The 27,388-nt window shown below is 42.7% G+C and overlaps 1 protein-coding gene across 3 annotated transcripts in view; it reads left to right on the forward strand.

The window, feature by feature from the left end:
* The window catches only part of MAGI1 (membrane associated guanylate kinase, WW and PDZ domain containing 1), a 617,596-nt gene that overhangs the window by 550,274 nt on the left and 39,934 nt on the right, over nucleotides 1-27,388 (forward strand). For all 3 annotated transcript variants that reach the window (XM_065886130.1, XM_065886131.1, XM_065886132.1), the window contains exon 13: nucleotides 22,768-22,799. In XM_065886130.1, coding sequence (XP_065742202.1) covers nucleotides 22,768-22,799 — 32 coding nt within the window. The remainder of the gene's footprint in view (nucleotides 1-22,767; nucleotides 22,800-27,388) is intronic.

A 27,388-nucleotide genomic window follows, 5' to 3' on the forward strand; every position in this document is an offset into this window, starting at 1 on the left:
TCACCATTGAGAATGATGTTTGCTGTGGGTTTGTTGTATATGGTCTTTATTATATTGAGGTAGGTTCCATCTATGCCCACTTTCTGTAGAGTTTTTATCATAAATGGGTGTTGAATTTTGTCAAGAGCTTTTTCTGCATCTATTGAGACGATCATATGGTTTTTATTCTTCAGTTTGTTAATATGGTTTATCACATTAATTGATTTGCATTTATTGAAGAATCCTTGCCTCTGGGATAAATCCCACTTGATCATGGTGTATGATCCTTTTAATGTGTTGTTGGATTCTGTTTGCTAGTATTTTGTTGAGGATTTTTGCATCTATATTCATCAGTGATATTGGTCTATAATTTTATTTTTTTTTAGTGTCTCTGTCTGGTTTTGGTAACAGGGTGATGGTGGCCTTGTAGAATGAGTTTGGGAGTGTTCCCTTCTCTGCAAATTTTTGGAAGAGTTTGAGAAAGGTGGGTGTTAGCTCGTCTCTAAATGTTTGATAGAATTCACCTGTGAAGCCGTCTGGTCCTGGACTTTTGTTTGTCGGAAGATTTTTAACCAGTTTCAATTTCATTATTTGTGATTGGTCTGTCCATATTTTCTATTTCCTCCTGGTTCAGTCTTGGAAGGTTATACCTTTATAAGAATTTGTCCACTTCTTCCAGGTTGTGCATTTTATTGGCATAGAGCTGCTTGTAGTAGTCTCTTAGGATGCTTTGTATTTCTGCGGTGTCAGTTGTAACTTTTCCTTTTTCATTCCTAATTTTATTGATTTGAGTCTTCTCCCTCTTTTTTTTGGATGAGTCTGGCTAAAGGTTTATCAATCTTGTTTATCTTCTCAAATAGCCAGCTTTAGTTTTATTGATCCTTGCCATTGTTTTCTTTGTTTCTATTTCATTTATTTCTGCTCCGATCTTTATGATTTCTTTCCTTCTACTAACTTTGGGTTTTGTTTGTTCTCCTTCCTCTAGTTCCTTTAGGTGTAAGGTTAGACTGTTTATTTGAGATTTTTCTTGTTTCTTGAGGTAGGCTTGTATTGGTATACACTTCCCTATTAGAACTGCTTTTTCTGCATCCCATAGGTTTTGGATCGTCGTGTTTTCATTGTCATTTGTCTCTAGGTATTTTTTGATTTCCTCTTTGATTTCTTCAGTGATCTCTTGGTTATTTAGTGATGTGTAGTTTAGCCTACATGTGTTTGTGTTTTTTACGTTTTTTCCCCTCTGATTTACTTCTAATCGCGTAGCATTGTGGTCGGAAAAGATGCTTGATATGATTTCAATTTTCCTAAATTTACTGAGGCTTGATTTGTGACCCAAGATGTGATCTATCCTGGAGAATGTTCCATGTGCACTCGAGAAGAAAGTGTGTGGAATGTCCTATAAATATCAATTAAATCTGTCTGGTCTATTGTGTCATTTAAAGCTTGTGTTTCCTTATTAATTTTCTTTCTGGGTGATCTGTCCATTGGTGTAAGTGAGGTGTTATAAAGTCCCCCACTGTTAGTGTGTTACTGTCGATTTCCTCTTTTATAGCTGTTAGCATTTGCCTTATGTATTGAGGTGCCCCTATGTTGAGTGCATATATATTTATAATTGTTATATCTTCTTCTTGGATTGATCCCTTGATCATTATGTAGTGTCCTTCCTTGTCTCTTGTAACATTCTTTATTTTCTTGTTTTTTGTTTTTTTTGGTACGCAGGCCTCTCACTGCTGTGGCCTCTCCTGTTGTGGAGCACAGGCTCCGGATGCGCAGGCTCAGCAGCCATGGCTCACAGGCCTAGCTGCTCCACGGCATGTGGGATCTTCCCGGACTGGGGCATGAACCCATGTCCCCTGCCTCGGCAGGCGGACTCTCAACCACTGCGCCACCAGGGAAGCCCGCATTCTTTATTTTAAAGTGTATTTTATCTGATATGAATATTACTACTCCAGCTTTCTTTTGGTTTCCATTGCATGGACTATCTTTTTCCCTCTCCTCACTTTCAGTCTGTATGTGTCCCTAGGTCTGAAGTGGGTCTCTTGTAGACAGTATATATATGAGTCTTGTTTTTGTATCCATTCAGTGATCCTGTGTCTTTTGGTTGGAGCATTTAATCCATTCACATTTAAGGTAATTTTCAATATGTATGTTCCTATTCCCATTTTTTTAATTGTTTTGTGTTTGTTTTTGTAGGTCCTTGTCTTCTCTTGTGTTTCCCACTTAGAGAAGTTCCTTTCGCATTTGTTGTAGAGGTGGTTTGGTGGTGCTGAATTCTCTTAGCTTTTGCTTGTCTGTAAAGCTTTTGATTTCTCCGTGGAATCTGAATGAGATCCTTGCCAGATAGAGTAATCTTGGTTGTAGGTTCTTCCCTTTTGTCACTTTAAATATATCATGCCACTCCCTTCTGGCTTGTAGAGTTTCTGCTGAGAAATCAGCTGTTAACCTTATGGGAGTACCCTTGTATGTTGTCATTTTTCCCTTGTTGCTTTTGATAATTTTTCTTTGTCTTTGATTTTTGTCAGTTTGATTACTGTGTGTCTCGGCGTGTTTCTCCTTGGGTTTATCCTGCCTGGGACTCTCTGCGCTTCCTGGACTTGGGTGGCTATTTCCTTTCCCATGTTAGGGAAATTTTTGACTATTAATCTCTTCAAATATTTTTTTGGGTCCTTTCTATCTCTCTTCTCCTTATGGGACCCCTATAATGCAAATGTTGGTGCATTTAATGTTGTCCTAGAGGTCTCTTAGGCTGTCTTTATTTCTTTTCATTCTTTTTTCTTTATTCTGTTCCATTGCAGTGAATTCCACCATTCTGTTTTCCAGGTCATTTATCCATTCGTCTGCCTCAGTTATTCTGCTATTGATTCTTTCTAGTGTATTTTTCATTTCAGTTATTGTATTGTTCATCTCTGTTTGTTTGTTCTTTAATTCTTCTAGGTGCTTGTTTTTTAATTCTTCTAGGTCTTTGATAAACATATCTTGCATCCTCTCCATCTTTGCCTCCGTTCTTTTTCTGAGGTCCTGGATCATCTTCACTATCATTATTCTGAATTCTTTTTCTGGAAGGTTGCATATCTCCACTTCATTTAGTTGTTTTTTTGGGGTTTTATCTTGTTCCTTCATCTGGGACATAATCCTCTCCCGTTTCATTTCATCTAACTTTCTGTGATTGTGCTTTACATTCTGCAGGCTGCAGGACTGTAGTTCTTCTTGCTTCTGCTGTCTGCCCTCTGGTAGATTAGGCTACCTAATAGGCTTGTGCAAGCTTCCTGATGGAAGGGACTGGTGGTGGGTAGAGCTGTGTGTTGCTCTGGTGGGCAGAGCTCAGTAAAACCTTAATCCGCTTGTCTGCTGATGGGTGGGGCTGGGTTCCCTCCTTGTTGGTTGTTTGGCCTGAGGCGATCCAGCACTGGAGACTACAGGTCCTTTGGTGGGGCTAATGGCGGACTCTGGGAGGGCTCACACCAAGGAATACTTCCCAGAACTTCTCCTGCCAGTGTCCTTGTCCCTGCGGTTAGCCACAGCCACCTCCCACCTGTGCAGGAGACCCTCCAACACTAGCAGGTAGGTCTGGTTCAGTCTCTTATAGGGTCACTGCTCCTTCGCCCTGGGTCCTGATGCACACACTACTTCGTGTGTGCCCTCCAAGAGTGGAGTCTCTGTTTCCCCCAGTCCTGTTGAAGTCCTGCAATCAAATCTCGCTAGCTTTCAAAGTCTGATTCTCTGGGAATTCCTTGTCCCATTGCCGGACCCCCAAGTTGGGAAGCCTGATGTGGGGCTCAGAATCTTCACTCCGGTGGGTGGACTTCTGCAGTATAAATTGCTCTCCAGTTTGTGACTCACCCACCCAGTGGTTATGGGATTTGACTTTATTGTGCTTGTGCCCCTCCTACTGTCTCACTGCAGCTTCTCCTTTGTCTTTGGTTGTGGGGTATCTTTTTTTGGTGAGTTCCAGTGTCTTCCTGTTGATTATTCAGCAGTTAGTTGTGATTCCGGTGCTATTGCAAGAGGGAGTGAGCTCACGTCCTTCTACTCCTCCATCTTGAACCAATCTCCAAAAGAGGAAGAAACTTTAATGCAAGAAAAATTCACCTTAAATTCTTATCTATAAAATAATATATAATCTGCTGCATGACCGTCAGCAATTTACTGTTTGTCAGACCTCTATTTAAAAAGGAAGATGTGGACGTTTTCTTGGTATACTTATCTGATTCTATATCTCAAACTAATTGACCTCCCTGCTTACCTGTGGTACTTGGTTTTTCTAGTAATTTTGGAAGTCGAGTCCTCTTGTCAAATCTAGTGTGCTACCTAATATTTTCCTAGCTATTGAATGTTTTTCACGTTAATTTAGCAAATTTGCTGTCACTTCCATGGTGCTAAACAGGCTGCTGTTTGTGTTTACTATTAAGGAGCTGCCTTTATTTCTAATGCAGTTTTTAAGTTGCTGTTTTGATTTATTGCCATGGTTGAAAGTTATCAAGCATTTTACTTGAGAATTCTTTATAGGAGGGTAGGCCACATTTACATTTGAGATGACTTATAGCAAAAGATGAGACAAATTTTATAATGTCTCTATTTTAGTTCTTTCATTATACAATGGATACAAATTACCCCTCACTGTCAGCATCTTAAGTAAAGAACTCTGATTTTTGGTCTCATAATTTTTAAATTGATTTTGGTCCTAATTTTTAAACCTAAGCAGACTGCATGTATTTGTTCTAACATTTATATGCAGGTTTTGACTTGGTTGGATAGTTTGAGTTGTAATCCTGTTATATTCATAATGCAAATTGATCAGCACACTTAAAACCGCATTATTGTTTTTGTTTTTGTTTTTTTCCGGTAAGGGCATGTCTCATCCTCCTTGAAGGTAAACGTAATGCACCGAGTTATTGTTTTTGTGTATTATTTATTATAAATGTGTGTGATTTATAATTCTCATTAAAGAGTGGTGACATCGTTTCCCCTTTCTGGAAGAGTGTAGGAATTTCAAGTTAGAATTATTACATTGGTCGGCAGGCTGTAGAATAATCATTCTGTGTTTCTACCTACAGGGCTACATTTGAATGTAAAGAGGTTCTTTTGTTTTCCCCTTTTCAGGGACAAATTCATGAACATGGTGGGCCAGGCATTGTCTAGGTGCTGTGAATCAAACAGATCATCCAAAAACAAACAAGTTTGCTCCTGATTTCATGAACCTTTTATTCTAGAGGAAGGAGAGAGGGGGCAGAAATAATCAGATGAACAAGAAGATATCATGCAGAGAGAAGTGCTGTGAAGAAAATAAAACTGGATGAAGTTTTAAGGGTAGGGCCGAGAGGGCTGCTGTCGATTAGGTGGTGAGATTTGAATGACTGTGAGGAAGGAAACAGCATTCCACGAACAAGGGACAGGTAGTGCAAAGGCCCCAGAAAAGAACTAGAATGTGGGACAGTGTGGCTGAAGAAAGGTGAGCAAGAGGAATGGTGATGAGTTTCAGAGACCGACAACCAGGGTTAGGAATTTGGATTTTATTTTCTGTGTGATGTTGAGTTTTAAGCAATGAAGGGACGAGATCTCATTAACATTGTTAGACAGTCCCTCTGGCATATGTGGGAAGAGTAGATTTTAGAGGAGTTGGCATGGAAGGGGGAGACCCAGTAGGGCCATTGTGGTTGGAGAAGGGAGTTGGCAGCGTAGAATCAAGTGATGGCAGTGGGGACTGGGGAAGTGGGGCATTGGGGATGTGTTTGGAGAGTCAATAGGACTTGGTATGTTGACTCAGAATCAGGGTTGGCAAACTCTTCTGGGGAGGGCCAGATTGGTCAGCATTTTCGCTTTGTGGGCCATACGGTTTCTGTCACCTCTGCTCTCCTCTGCCCTTGTTGCAGATGATATGGAAGCAAATGGATTGGTAACGTTCCAAGAAAACATTTTTTAAAAAAATTTTATTGGAGCATAGTTGATTTACAATGTTATGTTAGTTTCAGGTGAACCACAAAGTGAATCTGTTATACATATACACATACCCAGTCTTTTTTAGATTCTTTTTCCATATAGGTCATTACAGAGTATTAAGTAGAGTTCCCTGTGCTACACAGTAGGTCCTTATTAGTTATCTATTTTATATATAGTAGTGTGTATATGTCAATCCCAATCTCCCAATTTATGCACCCTGCTTAGGGCCAGATAATTCTTCGTTACAGGGGTCCATCCTGTGAATTGTAGGATGTTTAACAGAATCCCTGATCTCTGCCCAGTAGCGTACCTGCCCCTACACCCCCTCCCCCGATTTGGCATGACCCACTCATGTATTTTTTAGTAGTCTCTTTAAAATGTCTTTTAAAATTTGCATGCCTTTATCTGGCACCAACAATTCCAGTTTGCCACAGGCCTGCCATTCCCTTTTATCTTCCATCTGGCCTCACACACTCTTCTGCATTACTTGCCCGCTGCCCACAGACAGCGGAGTTTGAGACCCAAAGACAGCATGCGTGCAGGTACTGACAGGGGAGCATGGAGGGCATGGACCTGCCGTGAGCCTGTTTCCTAGATATTTCTTTTTACCATCATCATCTCAAAATTTCAGGAACTGGCTGCTTTTCCTTTCTTTTTGGTTTAATTTTTTTTTTTTTTAAACAAAAGAAAGAAGATATCCTCAGACTTTTTTTTCCCTTGATGCTGGAGTTTATTTTCTACCTTTACTTTAGTTCCATATGAAAATTAACCAGTGATCACCTCCTTGGGATGGAGACTCTGATGCGAAAAGCATCTGCTATGAGGAACGTTATTACATTTCTTCTTATTATTATTTTGTCTTCTCTGATACTAGTTTTGCAACCTCCCTTCACTGAGATTCTCTTTATTGGAAGAGATATCTTCCTAGCCTCCCCTCTAAGCATTTTGCAGTTCTGAACATTTTCAAAACTGTTCTCTGAGGCAGAGAGTTTACTCGGGGTAATATTTTTCCCCCTTCCTTCATTTTCCTCAAATTAAATCACACATTCTTAACCACCATCTGGAGTTAAGTGTCTGCTGTGGTTTTTATTGAGTCTGTCTTTGCATTGCCACCTACAGATTTAAAAACATTCCCCAATTTGTACCTTGCCTGTTATTTCCCCTTTTTGTATTCCTGCTTAGAGATTAGTCATGTCCCTTATTTATGAACATAATCCTTTTTGGTTCTGAAATCTTGTTGGTAGAATCTTTTTTTTTTTTTTTTTTGCGGTACGCGGGCCTCTCACTGCTGTGGCCTCTCTAATTGCGGAGCACAGGCTCCGGACGGGCAGGCTCAGCGGCCACGGCTCACGGGCCCAGCCGCTTCGCAGAATGTGGGATCTTCCCGGAGCGGGGCACGAACCTGCGTCCCCTGCATCGGCAGGCGGACTCTCAACCCCTGTGCCACCAGCGAAGCCCTTGTTGGTAGAATCTTAATGTCTGAAAATAGCACTGGGTCCTTAGGAGTGTTGTTTCCACTGGCAAAATGGAACTTGCCTTTTTGATGCCAAGTTGATACCTCGTTTTATTTTATATTCCTGTTCCTTTTTGTGTTTCTAATGTTCTCAGTGTTTCTTGTTTCTCACCACATACAGCAAACACTATTCATTCTTTCTTTCATTCAGTGAAACTTCAGCACTGTGCTAACCTCTCATAATAGATGAATGATGTGCAAGTAAACATCTGAAATACAGCGTGGTTAATCACATCCTCCATTTCCTCGTGCTTAATTCTTTTTCTAGAAATTCCATTTGCCATATTACCTTTGCCTTGAAAAATTCTCATATACCTTTTTTGTGATTTTAACTTTTGAGGCACAGTTATTCAAAGGATCCTTTTGTACTGTATCTTAGAGTAGCAGTCATAATAGCTAGGAAACTGCAACGTGGAGCAATTTTAAGATTCTGTAATAGAGGGAATTCCTTTCCATCCCTGGTGTCGGCTATCAGCTCACCTCATTCAGCATCCTAAATTTTTATTAGGTATTTATTTTGACAGTTGGTATGTTCAGAGGCCATGGCATGAGGAACCCATCGAAAACTCTGTATTTAAAAAAGCTTTCTTGGGCTTCCCTGGTGGCACAGTGGTTGAGAGTCCTCCTGCCGATGCAGGGGACAGGGGTTCGTGCCCCGGTCCGGGAAGATCCCACATGCCACGGAGCGGCTGGGCCCATGAGCCGTGGCCGCTGAGCCTGCGCGTCCGGAGCCTGTGCTCCGCAACGGGAGAGGCCGCAGCAGTGAGAGGCCCGCGTACCGCAAAAAAAAAAGTAAAATAAAATAAAATAAAAAAGTTTTCTTTTAGTTGCATAAACACTAATCAGTTTATTTTAATCATTTGGAGATAGTTGGAGTTAGGTCTGTGCTTTCTGAGATATTTATATTGTTTCTAAATTGAAAAATGTTCTCCGTCATTACTTTTGCCGTAGATACCATTGACCAAAGGGGGAAATGCTTGCACCCGGAAAAATAAAAGCAGTGCCTATGAATTCATGGGGTTCTTTGGTTATGTAGTCTGCCCCTGCAAAGCCCCTTTTCACTTTGACTTTGGTGGGTGAAGGAAGAAGAGACAGTTGTTTTTTATCCCAGAGTTTCTCAGACTGCGCACTCTTGGTGTCATGGCCTGGATGATTCTTTATTGTGAGGGGCTGTCCTGTGCATGGGACATGTCACAGCGCCCCCGGCCTGTACCCGCTGGAGGCCAGCAGTACTCTGCTCCGCCCCAGCGATGACACCCAGCAGTGTCTTCAGACATGGCCAATGTCCCCTGAAGGGCAGCAGCAACCTGGACTGGGAACCATGGCTTTAACCCCTTCGACACCCTTTGTTTTTACTTCTTGGAAATGCTGCGTCTTATTTCTTTTAAGATGCAAATGAAAATCAGTTTATGGATTTTTGTGTGTTGAACTTGGATGGAAGAGATTTCACAGGAGAAGTCCCCATTTCTCCTCAGTTGTTGCTTCTGCATCAGCTCAGTGATGGAAGTACCCCTTGGCCACGTCACATCTCCCTTCTGGCCTCCTCTCTGCCACTCGCTAGCAACACAGCCTGAGCCAGCTATGGGCAATGTCCCCGAACCTCTGCATTATCATCTGAAATATAAATGGACCTGTACCTTCCTCAGTACTGCAGTGAGGATGGAATGAGATGAGGGCTCATTTACCCACACTGCTGCCCCATCCTGATGGAGGGTTGACTGCTCGGTAGGGTTGGTTGGGGCTTAGGAGAAAGGAGGTGGATGAGAGATACTCAGGTGGTCCTACCATTTTCAATACTTTAGGAGTAGTTTTCTGGGGTAGAGAAAAGAGAAGGCAAAAAAGAGGCGCCTGAAGAAAAAACGTGGCTGGAGGTGTTCCTTCTTCTGGTCTGTGGTGACAGTGATTTTCAGTAAACAGTGAAATGAGAAAAAGCAGGATAGAGTAGCAGGTTATTCATGAAGTGAAGTTTTTCGAAGGTGTAAGACTCTCTTTTAGAGATTATATCCTTCCTGTTTTTTTTTTTTTTCCTCTGCTGAGCTATCCTTTTACTTATGGAATGGTAGTCGGTTGTTATTTACCTCCCCCTTTTTAATGTTCCTAGTTTGGAGAATAAGGAATTGGCACCTTGTGACCAGTCGCTCAAATCTGTTTAGTGAAAATTTGCTGGTCCCCGAAATCTAAAATGCAGGAATCACTGCTGCAGGGAAGGAGGCTGTCAGGAAGTTAGGGAGAGAAGAGGAAAGGAGGAAGGATGCTTGGAAGTAATGTGTGAGTGGGGGTCTAGAATCCAAACCATGGGAAGGGCAATGGGAACCTCTGCCTTTGTCTTACCAAGTACTTCCATGGTCTCTTAATTTAGGGAGAAGCTCAGCGTGAGCTCAAGGCCAGGGATGGCTTCATCACGTTTCTCTGTGTTGCCCCTACAAAATACTACATTTTTTTGGTTAGACTCTTTCAGAAATTCTTTGTCATGTATAAGTTATTAGGGTAACCCAGAGAATGTTCAATCCAAAAGCAAGAGAAAAATTGGGTGAACAGTACACATTCACTGTGCATGGGGCACCCCAAAATATCCATGGCTAATTTCTTCCATATAAAAAGCAGTCTCAAAAACTTCATGACAGCTTTTAAAAATCCATTTCCAGTGTATTTGCATTAAGTTCTAAACCTGATTAGAGCCTCATTTCCTTTAAAAAAAAAAAAAAAAAAAAACACCTGCCAAAATCAAACAGGAGAGGGAGCAAAAGGATTCTGGCATTTGATCTCTACCATGAGAAACATGTTGAGTATCTTCTGCACTCTAAACGCTTACTGGGGGATCATCTATGTTGTTTCCAGTGTGAATTTCTGTTACTTACTCTTCCCTGCCATCAATGCAGTGTACTTCTTCACAGCAGTGCCCGGCTGTATATCTCTTTCCCAGCTAAAATATTTCATTAAATGGCCTTGAGGTCCTTGAATTTCCCCTGCCTCTTAAATGTACTTGACGGATAAAAGTTCTTTCTAATTGATATTCATCCTGAGTGGGACAGTGTGTGTGTTGGAGTGTATGGGAGTGAAACTGATTCCCGTATTCTGCCTTTAAGCAAATCCAAGTAGAGAAATGAGTATTGAATCCTGAAATCTAATAGTTGAACAAAGCATAAGCTTCTACTGCTTTCCACAGCTGTATGGGGCAGCAAGCATTAGCAACTGACAAAGTCAGGGCAACAGCTTTTTTTTCCTCTGTAATTCACGTAATCACTTAGACCAGGGCAGATATTGTTTCAGCAAGAGGATTTTGAAGACATTTAATATCTCCATGGGAGATGAATGGGGCTGCTCATCATATGTCCTTTGCTCTTTTAGAAAAACATGACTCTTTAGTAAATGGCTCCTTAGGTCTGACTGCCAGACGCTTTGAATAATGCAGTGCTTCTGGACTCACAAGTCGGATCCCCTTGCGGTTGTTAACCATGACCCCTGCCTTCCAAAGCTAACATGATCTTCTGAATTTAAGAGATGGGAGTCAAGTTTGATTCGGTGCCGGCGGTGGCTTCTGTCGCAATTAAGCAGTTCGGTAATGAAGTTAATTGAAATGGCTGAATAATAGACGCCCTTACCGAGCAGACAGGAAAATTGCCGTCCTATTTGGCAGAAGTACATTGTGACAGAAAAGTGATTGTCACACCCAATAAGGCTGTTAAAACTGCTCCAGAGATTCATGGATTTGGCTGAAGAAAGGAACCTGAAATAGTTTTCATCAGTGTGTGTTTGCCTTTTGTGGGGAAGGGTGAGACATTTGGAGCTTTTTAACTCAGTGTTGTCATAAAAGCTACTTTTCTAAGGAAAGACCTGAAGGTGTCCTTAAGTGAAAATGTGCTTAGATTCTCCAAGAGCCCCTGAGAACACACTCATGTGCTGGGACCAGTAACTGTTGGGCTTGGGGTTGCTTTGTGAGCCTCCAGTTAAGTCTGAGAGTTGAGCGCTTCCCATCCGTTGTGATAAGGAATTTAGAACACAAGGTGGCACAGCGGAACCTTGCTCTCCACGCGGAGGGAGGTGGAGGTGAGTGGAGCCGAGCCTGGCAGCTCACCAATAAATCAAGGAGCAGCCCAAGGATCAAGAGCTGTTAAGTAGTCACAGCAGTGATGATGGTGATCAGAAGAGAGGCCAAGCCGCCCTCCCCTTTACCTCATCCACGCTTCCTGCATCCCTCAAGACACAGACTCACTTCATAAGCTCGCAACAGTCATGCATTCCTTCCAAAGATATTTACTGAACTGGGGACCACATACCGTTCAAGGGCGGGGAGGCTACCCGTAGCATAAGATACAAGGTCCCTGAAATGGAGACAATAAATAAGTAAATGATAACAATAAACAATAGAAACGATAACAAGTAAACAAATGTATTGATTTTAGAGAGCCACAGGGTCTATGAAAACAAATTGGGCTGTGTGAATACAGTGGGACAAAAAAGGTCGTTTCCAATCTGCTGATGGCCTGGATCCCTGGATGGCTTCTCTGAAGAAGTGACATTTGAGGAGAGCCCTGAGTGATGAGAATAAGCTGCTCCCACCCCACGTAGATTGCAGGCACAGTGTTCCAGACAGAGGGAACAGCCAGTGAAAATGCCCAGAGGAATGAAAGGAATGAGCCCGGAAGTGGAGAGAGTGCCAGTCTGGCTGGGGTGCATGATCAAGGGGAAGTGTGCTGGGATTTAAAGAGGCAGGCGGGCTCAGAGCGAGGAGGGCTTTGTGGGACACAGAAAGAGTTTGTGTTTTGTTGAAACTGTGTTGGGAAGCCACAGGGATATGTAGTCAGGAGTCCATATAATCTGATTTTTGCTGTAGAAGGATGTCTCTGGTCTCTGTGTGGATAATGCATTAAAGGGGATGAAGAATAAAACAGAGAGACCAGGATTTTGGCGCTTGCCATCACCTAGGCAAGAAAAGGCGGTGGTAGTGGAGATGAACAGACATTTCAGGATACATTTTGGAGATGAACATGGTAAGAAAAATAAAGAAGCCTCAAGAAGGGCTTCAGATTTTAGGGATTTGGTGTCCTGTAAGTAGAAAACTCAGGATCCCCTCCTGGATCTCTTACTTGGTCCTGTGCCTAACTTACATTGCTAAAAATAAGCATCCACGATAAGAGTCATCCTAAAAGTCAGAAATCCTGAAGAAAAGGATCCTGGCATGTATTTTTTTTTTTTTCTTTTAACCTAGAAACGTCTTGGTACCAATTACAGTGATAGGTTTCCCTTTGGGGCCAGTGACCTTAAAATAAGGGCCCACACAGCATCCTGTTTTTTCACCCCAGGAAAGGAATCCTTACCGGTTTTTTCTTTCAATGAGCTATTTTGAGCTGTTGTTTCATAATCCTCACCATACATCCTATGCAGCTAAAAGTCAAACTTTTAACTTTGGAGGCAGTGCCTTGGAGACAAGTTGTCTCTCCTGTCCCAGGGAGACCTCGATGAACTGTCGATAAGAAAGAATGGGTATAACAGGGCCAACCCTTAAGCATTTGCGCAAAAAGCAATTCAAATTTGAAATACAGGTGGTAGGAGAGCCAGCTGGGGAGTCTTCCTAAGAGGTAGGAGCATTTATAGACTAAGGTAAGATCTTATCCCAAATACCCAAATTACAAACATTTCCAACCCACATAGAGTTAGAGGGCTTTCCTGGAACCATTTGAAAAACTGGCTTAATTCCACCCTTTTAAGTAGATCTTGGTAGGAATATTCCCTGGAGAACAAAGATCGGCCTCATAGTACATCATGACAAATTAGTGGACTTTTTTTTTTCAACTTATTTTTGGCTGCGTTGGGTCTTTGTTGCTGCGCACAAGCTTTCTCTAGTTGTGGCAACCGGGGGCTACTCTTCATTGGGGTGCACAGGCCTCTTATTGCGGTGGTTTCTCTTGTAGGGTGCCTGGGCTTCAGTAGTTGCGGCACACAGGCTCAGTAGTTGTGGCTTACGGGCTCTTAGAGCGCAGGCTCAGTAGTTGTGGCACACGGGCTTAGTTGCTCTGCAGCATGTGGGATCTTCCCGGACCAGGGCTCGAACTCGTGTCTCCTGCATTGGCAGGCGGATTCTTAATTACTGTGCCACCAGGGAAGCCCTTAGTGGGCTTTTTAAGTTGACTTTTTTAGTTCTTTTTCTTTTCCCTCCTGGAGAGAAGATGCCATAACTCACTCTCCTTCTGACTCTCTCCATCTTTTCCCTATCACCAATTTTTTTTAAAAATCCTATTATCAGGTAGTGTCAGAACACATTTTCAAGCTCGAAAAAAGTAGAGGCTTTGAAAGTGTTCCATAGGGCTTGGTGTCCAGCCAACCTGTTAGTTATGTACAATAGCTTAAAAGACTGGCTTCATTGCCTTCAAATTAGAGACCCATCTTGTTATATTTTAGCATGTGTAGCTTTAGATGGCCAATGGTTTCCATACTGTGACTTGGAATAATATCACAGACATCTTAAGAACTTGATTGACTACGCATAGACTCCCGTGCTACTTGTAGAAAGGAAACCCTCTTCCTAGATTCACATCACAGTTATGGGTCCAAGATACCTCGACCCATTGACCTATAGGTTGACAGCCATATATTCCATGAAGCTATATGCAAAATTTGCTATGAATACACTTTGTATGCGCCAACACTGTCATTTTAATCCCTTCATAATGGGCTATGATCCAAAATAGATGAAACACCTTTGAATGAGACTGTACAGTTCAGTGTTTAAAAGCTCAAACTTGGCATTAGACCAAGTCTTCAGGCAGCTGCTCACCTAACTGCGTGACCTTAGCCGTGTTATTTAACCACCAGTGTATCAATTTTCTCATCTGTAATAATAGGGATGCTATTGGTACTTAGCAGTTATGAAGAATAAATGTATGTCAAAGGCAAGCTCTCAGTTCTTGTTATTTTTGCACTCAGCCCTTGCTTTTGAAGACCCCCTTTAAGTTTTTTTTACTTATTTTTTTTATTTAACATCTTTACTGGAGTATAATTGCTTTACAATGTTGTGTTAGTTTCTGCTGTATAACAAAGTGCATCAGCTGTATGTATACATGTATCCGCATATCCCCTCCCTCTTGTGTCTCCCTCCCGCCCTCCCTATCCCACCCCTCTAGGTGGTCACAAAGCACCGCGCTGATCTCCCTGTGCTATGTGCCTGCTTCCCACTAGCTATCTATTTTACATTTGGTAGTGTATATATGTCAGTGCTACTCTCTCATTTCGTCCCAGCTTACCCTTCCCCCTCCCCGTGTCCTCAAGTCCATTCTCTATGTCTGTGAAGACCCTGTTTTTATTTACTTATTTTTTAACAAATGAGAGGAGAAGCTGAGTTGGTGACCCTTCAAGGTGTTTTTCAGGTTTTCAAAAGCCAACAGTAGGACTATCCATGTTATTTCAATGGTACCCTTTCTGAAGTGACCATTTATCTTTTAGGAATTGCATGAGGGCAATTCATCCATCTCACCTAGGTTTTGGAGCAGCCCAAAGTATTAATGACTCCTGTCTCTCCTCACCTGTGCCAATTCAAGGCTTATGACTTTGAAGTGAAAGGCTCTGTAAACCATTAGCAATCAGCAGCTTTGCAAGCCATTTATTTCTCTTCAGGACATCTTTATTAGGCTGTGTGTACTGTGTAATTGAAGCAGACTTCTCCATAGCTGTAAAGCTGTACAACTATGTTCTTAATCTTCTTAACAAAATGCCACCTGACACAGCATTGGGAGCTACTTAGTCCATACGTCGGAAGTCCAACTGTCTTTTTAAAATATGATGGCCGTAATATTTCATAATGACCATTATGAGGTCCCCCAAAGGAAAGAACGTCTTCATCTGTTTGGAGACATTGAGTCTGATGCTCTCGTTCTTGGCAATTGGTATCATATTTGCATTAAAAAATTATGCTGCAGGGTTGATGATGGTATTTGGCTAGAGGAAGGAGAAAAAAAATGAGACGTCTAAATTAGAACCATTTTTTATTTGGTTTTATGGATTCAGTTTTGTGATATATCGTGTTTGTAAGGTCCTTCAGTGGAAATGTACTCTGGTTTTAAACTTGGCCTTGAGTTTATGCTGGCACACTAATTAGTTTAGGGGGAGAAAAAAACCCTTAAAAAATAGGTCATCATCATTATTCAATCTAGCATCAATTATTGCATGTTGCTCCCAAGCCCTTGACCCCGTGTTTAAATGCTGGCCCTCCCTCAGTGTCCATTGTCCTCTCTGCCCCCTGCTTCACAATGGATTAGCTTTCGTTTCTCATGCTCCCAAGAGCAGTGGTGCTCCCTCTTATCACAGCACTTAGCACTGACCACACTGCATTATAAGTGTTGCGTTGCTCCTTTCTCTTTTAAGACAGACTGTGAAGTCGTCCAGGTCAGGGCCATGTCTGATTTACCTTTATCTCTTGAGTCACGCTTCACTAGGCATATGGCAGAGCTCAATCAATCTTGCATGGATGAATAGGTACATGGATGGTCCCTTCTCATGATTCAAGTCTTAGCTCAAATACTCTGTCTTCAAGAAAGACATGCTTGGCCACCGAGTATAAACTAGCCATGCATCCCAGGCTACTGTTCCATTATCCTGCTTCATTTTCATCACTGAAGTTATCACTCTGAAATTTTTTTTTTTTTGCAGTGTGTGGGCCTCTCACTGCTGTGGCCTCTCCCGTTGTGGAGCACAGGCTCCGGACGCGCAGGCTCAGTGGCCATGGCTCACGGGCCCAGCCGCTCCGCGGCATGTGGGATCTTCCCGGACCAGGGCACGAACCCGTGTCCCCTGCATCGGCAGGTGGACTCCTAACCACTGCGCCACCAGGGAAGCCCCACTCTGAAATTATTTGCGAAGTTGTTTCTTCTCTGTTTCCCCACAGAATGTGAGCACTGTGAAAACAGGACATTGGAGGTTTAGTTCAGTGCTTTATCTCATGCCAGCTCTTGGCACATAGTAGGCCCTTAGCCCAGTTTGCCTAAGTGCGTGAATGCATTTCTCCCAATTCCCTTCCTGCCCTCAGTGGAAAAAATTAGGGCTGACTGTACCTACCTTTTTCAGTTTTCTGAACTGTCCTTATTAGCATTTCACCAGTAAGGCAAGGGCAGTTTAAATTTTTTTCATGGTTTATGTATTCTGTATTAAACAAAACAAACAAAATACTGATTGGCAGAGAATGGTGCAGATGGCTTTTTTTAGAAAGGTTACTGACCATTCATGTTAATTGTTTAGAGCCACTGGTTTGCAGTCAAATAATCATCAATTCTGCATTGCCGGGAAAATCACAGGTTTTCTCACTCTGTTTTTCCTGCACCCCTTCCCTTCTGTACCTCGCTGATCTCTTAGTATTTTGATCCATCATCATTACCTACTAGGTTCATAATTTTTTCATGCAGCAGCATTTTTGCTGGTAAATATTAGCGTTCTGGTGTGTTCTTTAATGCAGTATCTCTCCTCAAATTTTATTTAGCTGTGCCCTTTAGATCTTCCCAAGAAAGAAGAAGGAGAAGCAAGCAATGGAACTTTTCCCTTTCTGCTTGATCCTTCACATTGTCCCCTCTATTTGCAGATGAAGTATTTTACATACACTGTTCTTCTTAGAGGCACAAACTCAGCTAAAGTGAACCTCACCCTAGGAATTCTAACACCATAGCCATGTGCTTGGAGGAGATGATTTAACCTGAGGATGGGTTTCTCAGGGTCCCTGGTCAAGGTTTCAGAGGCTCCTTGAATTTGTATGCAAAATTGTGTGCTTCTGTGAAGCTTTGCTTCAGAGAGGCTCTAACAGCTTTTTATCCCATTTTCAGTCAAGGCCATGGCCCAATAATTTAGTAAGTAGCACAGACACTTGAGTAGAAATGGCAGTCACTGAGCCAAGAGAGAGCTAGAAAATATTCCGTTTTTTTTTTTTTTTTTTTTTTTTTTTTTTTGCCGTACGCAGGCCTCTCACTGTTGTGGCCTCTCCCGTTGCGGAGCACAGGCTCCGGACGCGCAGGCTCAGCAGCCATGGCTCATGGGCCTAGCTGCTCCGTGGCATGTGGGATCTTCCCGGACCGGGGCACGAACCCGTGTCCCCTGCATCGGCAGGCGGACTCTCAACCACTGCGCCACCAGGGAAGCCCTCCAGTTATTTTTTAATCTAGCACTGCACTAAAGCTGACAGGTATATCCCATTATCCAAGCACACACAGTATGGCTGCAACATTCAGTAACAATTAGCTGTTTATGCTTACAGCTCTGTTGTATTAAAGTCTTGGAAAATACCAGTAATAAGAATATGAATGATCTATTCATGCTAGCATTCTGAAGCAACATTTTAATACATCTTGCTCTAGTCTTTGAGTGTATGATATATGTGTGATATATACATATATCTGTTTTTTAACAATGAATTTATATCCTCTGGCAGTTTTAAATCTGCTTTTCATATCTTATGTCATTACCATTTTCCCACGTCACTAAGCAGTCTTCACTTTTACAATCCATTCATTTTTAATGAATTCATAAATTTTCATCTTGTTGATATAACAATATGTTTGCTCATTCCTTTGTTCTTGGAAATTCAGATTGTTTCCATTTTCTATCTTCTTTAAATAACACTGTGTTCAACATCTTTTTTATGTAAATCACTGTGAGACTCTCTGCTTGTTCTCTTAATACAAACTCCTAATGATAAGTTTAGTGAGTTAAAGTCAGCTGTAATCTTTGAGTCCTACATGTAGGATTACGTGTTGATAGGTTTTAGAATAAGAGAGAAGGCTAGTGGGGTCTGAAATGAAAATGTGCTCAGAAGTAGTCTTAGCCTCTTTGGAATCTAAGACTAGCCCCTGGCCAAGTTCTCAGTCTTCTTTCTGTGGCTTTCCATGGGTTCCATGAACTAACTCTCTCTCTTTCTAAATATATATAAGTTCCTTGCTTCTTACACATGGCATTACCGTATTCAGCACCAGGACAGTTGTTAATGCAGCCTTTTGCTACGCAACCCTCTAAAGAATCCCATGTGTTTGATGACATGTGGATTAGTGACATAGTGTTTGTCAGAATGCTGAGGAGGAAACCAAATGTTTTCATTAAAATGCTCAAATCTAGAAACCAAGTACAAAGGGGATGAATATCACAATGAAGTCAAAGTAAATTGATGACACAGTCCAGTTTTGTTATTTGAAGATCCACTTTGCATTTGACAATGACTTTAGCATTCACCCTTTCCAAGCCCTTTGCACGATTTTTCTTGCTTCTTTCAGATAGTGAGGTTGGTTGACATTCTCACTTCCTTTAAACCTAGAGGAAATGAGGTCCAGGGAAGTCCAGTCTCTTTCCCAGCATCTCAGGTTTGTTCATCTCGGTGCCAAAATGGCAGTGATTGGCTTCTTTTTGGCTTCCTGATAGTCCAGCTGAGCTCTCCGATGTCTTCCCTGTTTCCATTTAGTCACTAGGACAGACACAAGTCAATTTCAATAGGATGCTTAAAGAAACTCATTATGTGTATATTCATTTTGGGAAAAAGTAAGCAAGTCTTGGAGGATATAGAGGTCGCTGATGGCTCTAGAGATTGAAAAATGCGATAAAATGTTCTGAAATTTGCTGCATTTGTCTTGCAGAGGCAGTATAGACTTTTGTTTATTGTGGTATCTGTGGGTATGTATATGTTCATAAGTAAATAAAGCTTTTCTTGTTGTAGAAGATTCTAAAATAGGTAATAAAGCCATTCATGATCTCATGAGCCCAAGAACATACAGTTTAAGTGTATAACCTTCTGTTCTTTGTTTCCAAATGCTTATGTATTCTGTTACATTTTTTACTTTTTTCATATAAACTTTTGTGTACAACCTTTTTAAAATTCCACCAAGAATAACATTTGCCATTTAGTTATATGAGAACATGTTCAGTAGTGTAGTTTATGGCCTTGATATTTAAGGGAAAGAGATTTCTTCCTCCTCCTCATGTTGATTGGTCAGATCTCAGTCACTAGCAAAGAATTTGCCATTTGTTTTCTCCAAAGGGACACCTTTTTCACTGGGAACTTGAGAAATTCAGGTCCCAAGCTTTTCTCACTTCTGTAGATCACACTTAGACTCCCACTTTGAAGGTACACTTTCCCGTGAAATTTTCTGGGATCCCTTTGAAGTAGCATTTGCCACCTCCCAGGCTCTAAGAGCAGATGGTGCTGTCCGTGGATTCTTTCTGCTGCCTCTTCTCAAAAGTCCCCTTCCTCTCCCCGAAGGGAGCAGACGAGCCTCTTAGGACAGGTGCTGTTTCTGTCCATATGCCTCCTATGTAATATGTGACACGATTCCTACAAGTAAGCTTCCCGCTTCCACTGGGAGCACAAAGTGTGCCTTTGCCCTAAGGAAAACCACTGACGCGCCATCAAGTGTGGGATCGTGCTGCTTTCTGTCATCCATCCAGTGTGGGATGGCCGCAGTCACCTCCAGCTAGACAAGGGCCACATACCAGGATCTCTTGTTCTTGGAGAATTCTTCCAGTGATCTCTTTTAGTGCTTCCCATCAGGTCTTCCCAGCTGTTTTCAGTCTATCTGAATAGCTCTGAATTAATTAATGTTTACTTTTAAATTAATACTTTATTGCCTCAGCAAGATGTGAATTTGGTGTTGTTGAAAAAAATTCTAGATTAAGGCTGAAGTCTGCTTAAATTAGTCCATCTGGTCCCTGCCCCTTCTTTCCCCACCGGAAATACAGTACTTCAGTTACCAGTTTTCATGTGTGACAGTCAAGGAGAGGGTGTGTGTCTGAATATGTTTAACACCTGTCTCCTATGGCTGCCCTTCTACCTCATGCTGTTCTCATTCAGCGTTATAGTTTGGAGACCATCCATGCTGTTACCCATAGAGTTAGCTCGTACCTTTTAACCTCTGCGGACGGCTTCATAGGTTGGGTGTCCCTGAGTTTATCTAGAACTTCCAGTCATTTCCAGGTTCCCTTTATACCAACCGTGCTGCACTGAGCATCCTTGTACCTGCATAACCTTTGGATGTGTGTGCGAATGCTTCTCGCTGATAGAGAATCCACGGTGCTGTTTATTTTATACATGAAAATCTTAACAGGTTGAGAATTTAAGATGGTCAGAGTTTTAGAAATGATGAGCAGAGTGTGGATCGAAGTCATTTTCCCCGACTTCTCCTAACTAGTTGGAGATTCTTTACAAAGTTCTGTAGAGGGTCATTGGGATCTTGGGTGATATCAAGTCTAGTAAAAGCTCACTCCAGTGAAGTGTTGCTTATTCCAATGAGCTAAGAACATCAGTCTGAATTAGGGAAAAATCTGTATTTAAGGATGTGATATTTGACCATTTCGAAGGGTACCCAGTGACCCAAACTAATATAACTTGATAGAATTCCTTAAGGGAATCACATTAATGAACAAATTAAGGCACCTAATAATTATTTTTAAGAAAAATGATATCTAAATTGCTCAAGACAGTTATTCTCATCCATAGGCAAAATATTTCCCCTACGTATTTTTTGCATTTCAGCATGCTAGGCAAATGAGTTTTCCTAATTAGAGTAAGATAACCGTAACCACTTTTTTTCCCCCCGAATGGTGTAAATTAGCAAAGGAAAGTAAAAGGGGTTGACACTTGAGGGCCTGCTCTGTGCCAAGTATGAGGCTTTTAAACATTTTGTCTATTTAATTATCACAACGAGTACAATGAGTCCTATTCTCTCCACTTCACAAATTGAAAAACTGAGGCGCAGAGAACTTTAAAGCAGCTCGCTGAAGGTGGCCTATCCGAGTTTGCCGGACTTGAAAGAGTAATAATCCTCGTTCTCCTGTACTATGGTTTCCTTAAATGGGGCCCTCCAACCTTCTTTGTCAGAATCTTTTGGGATGTTTGCTCATACTGCGGATCCCTTGGCCCCTGAGGGTGGGTCCTGGGATTCTGCATTGATAAGAAGCTGCCACGTCCTCCATGTGCCTTCTGAAGTCCCAGAGCCCCTGTGCCAGGCCGTGGTGACCTCCTTTTGGTGATGTGACGAGCCGTGCCAGAAGAGTGCCACCACTGCCTGTGGGGATGAGCAGTCCCTGTCACGCCTCTCGTGCAGGGGGCCCATTAGCAGCGCTCCTCTGGGCGGCTTCCTACTACTCACCCACTCCCGCGGCCTCCTGTTACTTGCGCTGAACTTAGCTCGGCTCCTCGTTTGACAAGTCACTTCCAGGAGAGTTGAAATCGTTACACTGCCTAGGGATCATGTTCTAAAAAAGGTTGACCTTTCCGGTGCAGAATCATCAGATCCCAATATGTCAGGTCCTGCATTGTGCCTAACATGGGTGGAATCTGCATTTTGTATTCTAACCTTGGTTCAAACCAAAAATTAAAAAACAAAATGAGAGAACTGCTTGCAGAAATGATTACTTTCAAAACACTGATAAATGTTTTTATTTTCCTTTCCAGCCCTCCTTTGCCACACTCCCTTGGTGACAGATTTTCTATAAGTCTGCCCCTAAGGGCTTCTGACTTTCCCAGAAGTGAGATCAGCGGCCCCTTTCAGCTCTCACCCTGCCACTAAAGACAGGGTTTTGGAAGAGCCAGCAAGGTTCTGTGAGCCCCTTTTTCTCCTCTGCCTTTCTCTTCCTGCATTATTTTCTCTCTGCTCCATGAAATTTCTCTTTTCATTCCCCAGCAGCCTGCTTTCGAGGGGCTAGTCCCAGCAAACGGAATAGGAGTTTGCTCGGATGAATGATGTGTGAAGGGGTGTGCTGACGATCCAGAGGGTGTCCTAAACCAGCTTGGATTTGTGTCCTGTTCTGGCAAAAGAGCATCCGTTTTTGCTTTGGTGTTCAGCTCATTCAAGTAAAGAAGGCATTTCCTCTCCTAAAAGGCAGAGGGGAAAAAAAGGAAGAAAAAAAAGAAAGACAAAAAAAAAATTTAATTTTAACCATTTACTCCTCTGAAACTAAATATACACCCCCTTCCTCTGTCCTGATTGGTCCACTTCAGTTGACAAGTGGACAGGAAAGGAAATATCCTGGACTTAATTGTAAATTAAGTCGCTCTTAATCCAGAAGAGCATTTGAGATTCTGTCCAAGTGTTCAATTTCCCAGGCCGCTGAGGTCTGTGAATTTCTTTTCCCAGCCTCCAGGCTGCTGCAGTACCAGTCAGCATAGCTAATGCAGATAGATCTCCTGCCTCTCCCTCTCCTCCTCCCTCTGCTTTGATTCGATATGAACAGCCTGGTAACTCCGATGCTGGGGAGAAATCTGACATAACTCTGCAGATGGCTAGGTTGCCATGAAACACCTGGGGATTGTTCTTTAAGAAAAAGGTAACATTTATATGCTAATGATTTCTTCCCCGCTTCCCTCCTTGTTGCATTTTTTCCAGGGCTGCCAGTTCCCAAGAAGAGCCCAAAGTCGGTAAGGACTTGTCAGTTACTTGGTGCTCGTTTTGGGGTGGGGTGGGGGGGCTGGTGGTGGGAGGGGACGCTATCTGGCTGGACTTAAATGTGTTTTAGAGTGGGTGGAGGAGACAAAAACCAGGACTCGTTTTATTAAGTTCTGGGGATCCGTTTGGTATAGAAGGTATCGGGGTTTGTCTTTAACTGTCTAGTGATTTGTAGGCAGGCTGCGGGAGCCTGGATAAAGAATGCATGTTTGGAATCTTCTCTGTATAAATGCATCACAACTCTCATCCCAGTGGATGAGTTTCTTAGATGTTTTAATTTGATACAAACGCTACTGTTTCTTTTGAGGGAAGGAAAAACCAAAAAACTCTACCTGCTTCCTGAGTAGCATTGCTCTCAGCTGGTGTTTCAATCCATTCGCATGGGTAGATTCCCTCCCTCGGCTTTCTTTTGCACTGGATGATGGATTATTTAAGGATTTTAAAGCCTGTAGGTTTATGGTAGAATTGCTCAGTCCTGTATATATGCCCACGCTCACATGGAAAATGCCCCAGCCCTGAGAATAAGACATTCCCTGGTTGTGGAAATGTCCTTTGTTGTTTTGCCAGCTTTAGTGGTATTGTGCTACAGGTATAGGAGTCTTTAAAAAAAAAAAAAAAAAAAAAAAAAACAATGTTATGCTGTCCTTTCTAATCTGGTTTCCCTGAAGATGCATTACCTAGTCCACATGTTCTCTAATAGCTTTGAGGCTCTAGCGTTTCGCTTGGTGGTGGTGAGCCTTTGCTCCCTGAGCACTGACAACAAATTAAAATGCTACTTAAATCCTCAAAATCTGGAACCCTGATGCTGTGAAATTGATGTGGTGAAAGAAGCATCCAAAATCATTAACAGTAAGATAAAGAGGGGTGCACTTCCTTGTGGCTTAGAGTATTGGGGGGAGGAGGAACTGACAACCTCTGCCCTCCGGGAACGGAGAACTTCAAAACTTTGCAGCTTCCGGTGCTGCAGCCGAATTCTTTCCACCTGTCTCGAAGCCTGGCAGCAAGAGGCGGAAGTTTATTCAGGAGATGAGAGAGGGAGCTTCCTGCATTCGTAAACCCTACTCCTAAGTTCTCCAAAGAGAAAAACCTGCAGTAATTGATTGCCGTGGCATGGTGCCATGGTGATGGGAACACGTGACTTCAGGGCTGCTTCCCTTGTCATTTTGTGTTAATGTCCAGGCTGAGAAGTGCTGGTAGGTGTCTACATTGGAACCACAGAGATGCCAAAGCCTGTGTGTGTGTGTGTGTCTGTCTGTCTGTCTGTGTGTGTCTCCCCCTCCCAGGATCACAGTCAGAAACCTATTCAGCCTTCAGAAAAATAGAAGCATATCTGAGAGATGTGTCACATGAGCTTGAGTTAGCAACAGTCATCCTTTTCTCTCCCACAGCCCCAAGCATGCTACCTGAGGCATGGACTTATTTTACACCCTCCACATGGCATGGAGTCTTGACCAGAAGCGTATACTGAGGGGGGGGACAGTTTGGCACACGCAGCATGACATCGGGTAGCAAGGTGTTCTGTTTCATTTTGCATCCCATTTCAACTTGCTGTGCAAAAAGATTTTTGTAGAGTCATTTGCATCTCTTCTCCCCCAGAGTGTGTTGGAATTCCCCATTGAACTCAAAGGGTATCAAACAGGTACAGAGCTTGCATTCACCAAGTCAGTTAAGAGAATTCCCCATGACTGTTTATTTTGGAGGAAGTCATGTCATGAACAAGCTGCAAACCAATTACTCAGGCTGCATTCCTAGGAAAAAAAGCACTCTTAATTGCATTGCCCACAGTCTGCTGGCTCTTAATTACCACAAGCTAAGAGACTGGTGTGTTGCTGGGTTAGAAAAGAACCATCCCCCAGCTTGGGGCTTGTCCTTCTCTGGTTTCTCTGCCAGGACAGGGATGATGGCTTTCACAGCACTGCTGGCACACTCTGGCAGCTGCTGTACAAAAGTAGGGGGATATCAGCCAAGGTCTTCTGCTGTTGCCAGTGGACCCTTGCGAACATCTGTGATCAGTGGGAGTTCTGCACAGGTGGGTTGAAAGCTGTTTCCCTTTCCCAGTTTGAAATTTGATGAGGTCCTGCTAGAGAGACAGATGATGATGGGATTGTTCTGGTAGGGTCGGAGGGAATCCATGGGGAAGCTGGATGACGTGGTTCCGGAAAGTCACTCCTATGATGACAGGCAGGGCCAGGTGGGCTACGGAATGAAATGCACACCGATTGTGCCTGGGTTGTGATACGCTGAGAGTTACCATTAGCTCTGAGATATACCGTTTGAACCCAGGACCAGGTCTGTTCTTTATTCTTAGAGACTCCTGCAATTGTTGGCTTGCTCACGTGACTGACAGCTTCCTTTGCCCTCATATCTTTTTTTTCCTATAAAGGTTTTGAATAATTAAGTAGTTGGGCTTTTATTAGAACAGGACTTCTCTTTTTGATCTCGTTTCTCCTCCTGAATAGCCTCTATAACTTACTCTCAAGCAGCCATTTCACCTGCTAGATTTAGTGTACATGTTAAATTTATGGTTTAAATACTCAAGGGGGACAACGGCAGTGTCTTAATAAAATTTAACTAATTTAATACCTGGACATCCATAGCATCAGGGATTTTTCTGCCAAATGGCAGAGACAAAAATAAGACATATTTGCTGTCAGGTTTTAGGCCTCACTGGGAAAATGGTTCGGTGGTCCACTTTAATCATCCTGACTGGAAACGTGTTTAACGGAGACTCTTGGTCGAAATCACACGCGAGGATTTTGCGTGTGAGCATTGAAAGCTCTAAATATCCCGCCAAACCCTGAATTCTAAGTCAGTATTCACCCAGGTTTTCTCACTAGTTCATTTCCCAACTATTGCTTCCTTTGCTCCCTTCTTTCCTCTGTCCATTTGTCCATTTATCCATCTGTCCATCCACCATATATCCATTCATCGATCCGTGCATTTCTCTTTTATCCACTCATCCATTCATCCTTCCATTCAGCAAGTTGGTGTTGAAAAACTACTAAGTGTCAGGTTTGGTGTGAGCCATTGGAAATGATATAATAAATAAGATGGTGCCCTTCTTCTTGGAGCTTATAAATGATTTATTGATTGCTCCTTTCAAAAAAAGGATTCATTGTCACAAATCACTAAAATTTTTTTATGCATTTGTTCCATCAACAGATATTTATTGGGTATCTCCTGCATGCCAGACCCAGCGCTAGTATCCAACAGGAACTAAAACAGAAAACATTCATGTCCTCATACAACTGGGGAAAGATAAATAGGCAGATCGGTACAGACCCTCCTCATGAGGCCTAAAGTATGATGAGCATATACTTTCAAAAGGTAACAAAGCAGAAATATAACATAAAACAAGTACTCACATAATAAAACTCATTCAGCTCTTAATGATAATAACTTAAGTGAAGTAGTCATCCAAAGACATAAAAAGCTATAAAAAAATTGAGTTAGATACTGTGATAGAGCTATGGAATTCTTCCAAGTTCCCCAGCAGCCTACGCAGCATAGGTAACCACATTATTTACTTAGCTTTTATTTTCAGATCAAAAAAAAAAGCATAACGTGTTCACTAAGGAGACAGTGTTTTCCTAGTTCCTAAAAAAGTTCTCACAGGGACTTCCCTGGTGGTCCAGTGGTAAAGAACCCGCCTTCCAGTGCAGGGGACCCAGGTTTGATCCCTGGTTGGGGAACTCAGATCCCACATGCCGCGGGGCGGCTGGGCCCGTGAGCCACAACTACTGAGCTCACGCACCTCAACTAGAGAGCCCGCGTGCTCCAAACTGCAGAGCCTATGCACTCTGGAGCCTGTGTGCCACAACTAGAGAAGAAAGAACCCGTACGCTACAACTAGAGAGAAGCCCGCGTGCCGCAATGAACAGCCTGTATGCCACAACTAAGACCCGATGCAGCCAAATAAATAAACACTTTAAAAAAAAAAAGAGTTCTCACATAAAGTTTTCATATAGAGGACACCAAGTGATGGGCAAGGAAGTGTCCTCAGCAAATGCAGCAAGCTGAAAGGTAGCAACAGTGACAGGTTTCTGTTCCATGGTCCTCTGTCCCTTTCCCGTGGAAGGGATGCTAAGGACATAGCTGACAGCTAGTCATTAAGAAATACGAGGGAGAGATCTTAGACAACGTGCACAGTAAGTGACCCCGGCCTGAATCATCCTGAATGCTGCCTCTTTCTCAAACTCTCCTGGTGGCCTTAGCACCCCAATGCCACTAGTCCCAGATCCAGGGCATAGCACAACCCACCAAAGCTCCAAGCTACAAGGAGAAGCAGTGAAAGTAGTAGATGGGAGAAGGCCTAGAGTTACTTAAGTAAGTCTCCTTGCCTCTCGCTGCTCACAGCAGCTCATACCCTCGGCCCTTTGGAGCCTTAAAAAATAGAATTTTCTGTTGTATTAGAGTCCATTAAAACATTCACTATGGGGGCTTCCCTGGTGGCGCAGTGGTTGAGAGTCCGCCTGCCGATGCAGGGGACACGGGTTCGTGCCCCGGTCTGGGAAGATCCCACATGCCGCGGAGCGGCTGGGCCCGTGAGCCATGGCCGCTG

This window comes from Phocoena phocoena, chromosome 10 (genome assembly GCF_963924675.1).
Source record: "Phocoena phocoena chromosome 10, mPhoPho1.1, whole genome shotgun sequence".
Classification (NCBI taxonomy): Eukaryota; Metazoa; Chordata; class Mammalia; order Artiodactyla; family Phocoenidae; genus Phocoena; species Phocoena phocoena.